Source organism: Aptenodytes forsteri, unplaced genomic scaffold (genome assembly GCF_000699145.1).
Source record: "Aptenodytes forsteri isolate BGI_AS27 unplaced genomic scaffold, ASM69914v1 Scaffold426, whole genome shotgun sequence".
Lineage (NCBI taxonomy): Eukaryota > Metazoa > Chordata > Aves > Sphenisciformes > Spheniscidae > Aptenodytes > Aptenodytes forsteri.
The window spans coordinates 943,614-950,893 of record NW_008794010.1 but is presented as its reverse complement, the minus strand read 5'-3'; the positions used below and the strand labels follow the sequence as shown (position 1 = coordinate 950,893).

General features: G+C 33.6%; 1 protein-coding gene across 1 annotated transcript in view; it reads right to left on the bottom strand.

The window, feature by feature from the left end:
- The window catches only part of ULK4 (unc-51 like kinase 4), a 261,157-nt gene that overhangs the window by 231,996 nt on the left and 21,881 nt on the right, over positions 1-7,280 (bottom strand). The window contains exons 15-16 of the mRNA XM_009290482.2: positions 5,897-5,943; positions 5,001-5,079 (exon numbers count right to left, since the gene is read on the bottom strand). Coding sequence (XP_009288757.2) covers positions 5,001-5,079; positions 5,897-5,943 — 126 coding nt within the window. The remainder of the gene's footprint in view (positions 1-5,000; positions 5,080-5,896; positions 5,944-7,280) is intronic.

The following is a 7,280-nucleotide window of genomic DNA, read 5'->3' as shown; positions in this document are numbered from 1 at the left end:
CCCCACCACCCCACCCCTGCCATTGTCACTGAATGGCAGATTCAGATCTGTCACTGCTTGACAGATTCATTGTTGCTATTTTAATTATATTTACATTTTCTGTTTATTAACTTGGAAGAACTTTTCTCAAACACACCAGAAATTTCTGCCAGCAGAGGCTAATTTACCTGAGAAATGTTGATCTTTTATTTATTTGTTTTCCTCCCATGTGCTCCCAGCAACTAAGTTATATGCAGTGGACCAGGTTGTTGAAAATAAATTGAAGAAATTTATTATAGAGGTTTACTAAAAGTTACTCAAAAAACTTAAATGGAATTTCCTCTCACTGTTACCAAAGTATTAAGTGACAACCCTGATTATGCCAGAAAGATAATTTTAAGGTTTTAAAATAATCATTTTACAAAACAGTAGACATCCATGTGTGTGCACATGTGTAAGTATCCATGCACACACACTGCTAAAGCTTCTGTCTCCTGACTACAGATTTATTTTTTTTTTAATTGGGGTGGGGTTTGGGGTAGGGGGGTTCACATAAGAGGTATCAGGGCAAAACAAGAAAAGTGCCCTTGGAGGAAACAAAGATACACTAAAATTATGATCATTTGTGAGCAGACTTAAAAAATTATCTTACAATAAAAACAACATTAAAACTAAATAGGTTGGGAATAAATGGCCAAATCAAACCATTTTTATTTGAATCTCCTTACAATATGGGCAGATGTGGATAGACCTAGAAACAGGAGTTATCAGAGAGATAAGCTAGGAACGTGACTTAAAAGTGGCATTCTGTAAGAATTTGAATGACAACAAACTGTAGACCTAGACCAAAGCAGATACAATCAGACTAGCTAGAGTCTACATATGATTTTACAGGTCATAAAACTGCACCTGTAACGATGCAGCTGCTTTGCAACTGTAGAAAACAACAATCAAATTGTACTTCAAAAAATCAGAAATAAAAAGGCTCAAATTATATGGAGTTTCAATTTGGATGAAAACAGAAATCAGGATATTCCATTGCTTTGACAAAGGAATCCCATTCTAAGCTCAGTATTACAAGAAATATTCTAATATGCTGTCATTTTCCATGGGATATTTAGTTTTTTAATTTGGCCATGGAATTCCATAAGCCAAAGGCTCTGCAAAGAAACTTGCAGTGTGAAGGCTGTAGCAGGTTCTCTGAGCCCTTTAAACACTCAGTAGAGCAGTGGACCAAGGTCTGTAAAAAACCAGACACAGCTGCTTATGTCATAGTGTGAGACCGATATTCCCAATCAGCAAATTTAAAAGAGGTAAGGAAATGATTAGATTTTTGCCTCCAAAAGGACAGGCAGGGAGCAATTTAATAGGTGGAAGAAGCTGGTCTCCTACCAGACAGAGAAGGACACTGTTCCCCAGCATGGAGGCATTCTGTAAAGTTGGTCCATCATCTCTTACTAAAATAAAAGATTGAGTCTGAAATTTCACATCAGAGTGGCTGTGCCTAAGAAGGCAGAAGGCCCGATCTATTCACAGAGAGGAAAGAACAATAGCTTCTTTTAACAAATAAGGCAAATTAGACATACATGGAAGCAAGCCTCCCTAATTTGGGAAGAATTTTTCTTTCTTTAAGATGAAGAATAAGCAGATTTTTCTTTCCAAGAATCCTGGAAAGAAAGAATCTTTTTTTCATAGAATCTAGTTCCTTAAGAACCAGTTTAAAAACCTAAATACAAAGATAAACTTTTAACATTTAGGTGTTTTCCTAAGATAACTAGGAATAAATAAGAGGAAATTATGTTTCAGATTTGTAAAGGGCAATTCCATGGAAAAAAAAATATTACTAAATCAGAAAAAAAAGTGACCTATCAACAACTTTTATTGCAAATGCCAGACAGAAGAAATTACACATAAAATGCCTTCATCTTCAATGTAAGAATGTGTTTTGAAGAAAAATATACGAGATCAATTTCCCCATTGTATTCTAAGATCAGTCTAATTTTTTCTAATCAATGCGGTATTCTTCTAAAAAATACTTAACTGGAAATAGATAACTGCAAGTCAATTCACAGGTATAAATATTAATTTATTATGATTTTTTTCTAATATGACTTACATATTAGAATACATCAGCAGAATAAAAATAGTACACAGTTCCATCTTTGTCTAGTCTATGAAATAGTAGTTTACTTGCATTTTAATTTTGCGTTTTAGTGACCTCTGGTGGTTACATTCAAACAAAGTGCTTTCACCAATTTACTTACCTGAAAAAAAACTTAAAAAAAAAAAAAAGGGAAACCATTAATTCTTCAAAAACCAACAAATTAAAGGCTTTTGGCATACAGTATGTGAAAGTTTACTTTAGCCTGTAAAATGAGGATGAGGCTTCTTTGCTTTCCTAAATTTTTTGTTTCTTCAGGGCTTAATGTTACTACTATTTAACAAATCTTTTAAACAACAACAACAAAAAGGTTAATGGTGCAGATTCAACCTCAAAGATAGAGGAACTATCCTTAAATAAATGTATAACTGGGTAAAAGACAGTAGGGGGTAGAAATGAAGAGCCAGATTTTAACATGTAATGGCCAGCAGTGGTGTCCTGCACGAGTCTCTATGAGGTCCTCTGGTACTTTAAAATTACAAAAGAAATCACAAATAACTGGATGAGTGCATAATGAGGTAACAAAGAACTGCAAAGGGGCTGTGACTGAGTGATAAAAATTGGAAAAAAAATCTTGGTGTACATAGCATGGTACACATAGGGGGCAAAAATAATTCCAGAATCGCATCTTCATGAGCTCTGAACTGACTTTTCACTCTTGGGAACAAAATTTTGGGGCTATAGGCGATAGTTCTACAGAGAGATCACCTCTGTCTAACAGGGGTCAAAAAAGCAAACAGTATTAGAAGTTACTAGGAATGGAGGAGAAAACAAAATAGAGAAACAGCTACCAATAGATAGATCACTCATATATCTTCAGTCTGTAAGAGCTGCATCACAGAAAGTCATTTTAAATTATGTTGTTCTGACTAGCTACAGCTTGGTTTTGACATTTCCTAAATCACAACAGCCACCAAGAAACTTCAGCTGGAGCATCAGCTGGCTCATATAAGAGGACAAATTACAGTATTATGTTTTAATACAGTATATAATGCTCATTTAAAGGTTTGGTTTTGTTGGGTTTTTTTTTTTTTAAGCATCACACAACATACAATAGCTGACAGTCCACAAGAATGTTCAACAAATTCACAGGTTCATCTAGTTTCTTTGGGGGGAGCAGAGGGGAACATGACTCTCTAGGTCAGAAATTCCTAAATGACTCCTTCCTACTTTTCCTATAAATGAACTATCAAGTTTTGTGTACTGCCTACAGTCATTTGATTTTAGATTACATATGCAAAAATAAATTTGAAGACATGAAAATATTAGTATTCAAATTTTTTCCGCATTCTAATTTTGTGTAAGCATTCTAAAATGTTTTTAAAGTTCAGAGATACTACTTTGGGAGAAAAAACTTGTAATTAATGTCATTACAGCAAGCACAGTAGATGCCTTTTGAATAGTATTATAACTCAGATTTGTTAATTTAAAAAATAAATCCTTATTTTCCCAATTAATGTATATAAAAAATTAATTTTAAGTCACGTAAGAATGGGGCCAGAAAGTGATAATGAAAATTAATTTTCCTTTTTAGTCCTTCAGTTTAAATGTCACTGGTCTCAGACTTAACTTGTTTTTTGAAGTATATGCATATTTCTAAATGCTAAATTCCATTTTTGAATGATTTCATGTTCATATGAAAAAAACTGGAAACGTTTTGAACAAAGTAATATTATAGCTCAATGTAAAACTACTTCAATCCATTGCTTTTACATACACAAAGCAGACTAGGATATGTATTTTCTATGATGTAAACTGGGAAGCTAGGGAAACTATCGCTGAATATATTAGTGCTAAACACCTAAACAAACACCTAAAGCCAAAAGTTATATGGACATCTCAAAATTACTTTTGAGTGTTTTCACTGGAACTTTTGAAAGTTAAATATCAGAAAAATCTGCTACATACAACAGTGCACTTAAATTGTGACATGGAATTCAATTGACATGCAACTGCCAGTATTGAAAGACTTTGACCAAACTTCAATGACTGTAACCATAAGGACTCTTTCCTTATTTAAAAAGGACTTTAAAAAAGTCAGCTATTAACCAATAACTACATGTTCCTACATGCCAGATCTGCACAGTATGGAGGCATATTTGCTATGTGTGTTTAGCAGTTGTTTCTCACATTCAAACACCCATTACATTCAAATCCTAACTTCACCTCATGAAGTAGAAATAATGTCACATTCACACTTTAAACAGATATTAAATAGCAGATTCTGTCAAGTTTACACAATTTGTGTGAATGTGTCACATGCAAAAAAGGACAATAAGATCACTTTGTCTAATCAGTCTTCTGTTTAAGTCAACTACTGAGCATGCAAAATGAAAAAAGGATTAAAAAAATTTTTCTTCTCCAAAGAAAATTACTTGCCCTTCATTACATACATTCTTCAAGAACTGTGAGGAATCTCAAACTAGTCCCATCTCAATACTTTTTTGAAAAAAGGACTTCTAAGAATCAATTGTACAATTTTTATACTAATTACAATAATTACATTTCAGGATAACCAAATATGTCAACACTTTCTTCTTGTTACACACACACATGCACAAAAGTATGACACTGACTACTTAATTTTCTGAAAAACAGAGAAAAAGGCTAGAGTTTTACTATTGGTGGGTAGTTCTGCCACAGGTTAGTAAAGATCAGAACCACAACTACATAGAATAAACTCAGAAGTTTATACATTTAATTAATTGAACTAATTATATCCCCCTTTACACATATGACAAAAAAATAAAGCAGGGTTCAGAAAAAAAAAACCCTGTGAGAGTTTCTGATATAAATTGTAAAATGTAAAAGCAAAAACAAAAACTCCCCCCCCCCCCCCCCAAAAAAAAAGTAAAGTTACCTCAGAAACAGGCACATTTTCTCCAAGTTCAGATGCGTGTAATGCCAGCAAACCAATCACTCGAGCAACTTTGGCACGTCTGCATATCAAATAAATTTTTTGTAGGTGCAGAAAAACTATTTCAAAAATATCACAAAAACAGTTATGTCTTGTTTGTATTTTACACAGATTGCTAAGGGCAGGAAATATTTGAAGTGCTATTTACGGCTTATTTCTATTTTCTTTGTATCATCAAATTATTTCAGTATTTCAGCTCAATTTAGCAATAAATTCATGCACAAAGACATTTCTTTCCTTTAGCACTGAAGAATGAAGATTCATTAGTTTGTTATAGTCTCACTAATCAGTCATGCTTACGTTCAGTTTTCTTGTAACACAGAAAACCCCTATAGATCATTTTAAACTTTTCAGTATAGCTGACAAAACAGAAATTAGATCTGTATCAGCAAACCAGTTTTAAATGTTTCATTAAAGAAAAAATCAGAATAATAAAATCAGCATTTATGAAACAAACAGCAGAGGGCACTATCACATTGAAATATTTCTGACAGGCCTTTAAAAAAAAGCTACCATTATAGTTATTTTACTACTATTATGGTATGGGTTGGTTTATTCAGTGATTTTAAGTAACACTATTTGATACACTAAATTATTTAACTTCTAGATAAAATTTTAGAGATTTTCTATAATCTTTGGCCCTGTGAAATAGCAATATATTAATTCAATGCTGAAAAAATTCAATGTTATATACACCGTCATACTGCCAGTCAGGTACCACAGCAGCCTGACAGGCTAAAACACTCCTCAAATACCCTGTTAAGGAATATCTTTAATAAAATTCAGTGATAATTCCGCACTGCAGTTGAAGAAATGAATTTAAAATAATTGTTACTTACATATCCCAGTTGGCGGCTGCACGCAGCTGCTGTATCAATACAGGAAACTATAGTTTAAAGATTATAAAGAAACATTAGTGATTTTCAGTGATCTGATATGTCCCAATGACAAACAAAAAAATCAAAATATCAGTAATTTCATAAAAATGTATTTGGATAACATTTGCAGTGTTGTATTATCATAGACAAATACTGTAGGTATTGTCCAAATGTTGATACAAAAAAAGGCTGAGAGTAAAAATACAATTTCTTTCTATATTCTTGCCTTAAACTAAACTGCTAAACATGTATCAGTGTGTTAAAAAAAAAAATCAAACATTTTTTTTTTTCATTATGAATAACACTATGCAGAGGAAAAAAACTCTGATACTTTCATCTACAAACACAGAGATCATCATATAATATTACCCAACAAGTACTTAATAAATGAAATTTAATTTGTGAGAACGGACAAAAATAGTTGGCAAATACTAGAATAATGAATGGACTGTTAACACATAAAATCAGCCTCTTAAGAACCAAACTGCATAATTACTAACTCATTTCTAAAATGTTAATTGCCAATTCAGTTATCGGATTATTGTCCCCAAAAAAATTCTCCAATGATAATGGAATACAACTTCCAGCAATTCTGTTTCCTGTTTTCACAAGAATTCTGGGGCATAAGACCTACCATTGCTTCCAACCCGAATGTTCTTCATTGAGTTTTTCTGGCAGTGCAGTTTTGCCCTTAATATCTCTATCTCCAACGATGACGTGTCAGAATATGACTTAGGTGCATTAGCATAAATGTAGGAGAACAAGGTAGTTTACTTTTTAAGAAATAAGCTGAAAACTTCACATCTCAGGACAGCTTCTGTGACGCTTTTACATAACGGGAAAAATAAGTCTATTTCTCTCTGCACATGCAATACTCCAAGCAATATGTTAAACCACCACAGAGGATACTAGTAAAATTGTTTGTCTGGTAGAAAATGGTTCTTGAAAGGTTAAACCACCATTTAGGTATACGCTAAAACAGACTCTTCAGAGAGCATGCTCATTCTTTGAAGCAGTGTTTAATGAAAGTTTGACTGTATGTTCTTGTCCTGGTTTCGGCAGGGATAGAGTTAATTTCCTTCCTAGTAGCTGGTACAGTGCTGTGTTTTGGATTTAGGGTGAGAACAATGTTGATAACACACCGATGTTTTAGTTGTTGCTAGGTAGTGTTTACACTAGTCAAGGACTTTTCAGCTTCCCATGCTCTACCAACTGAGAAGGCTGGAGGTGCACAAGAAGCTGGGAGGGGGCACAGCCAGGACAGCTGATCCCAACTGGCCAAAGGGATATTCCATACCATGTGACGTCATGCTCAGTATATAAAGCTGGGGGAAGAAGAAGGAAG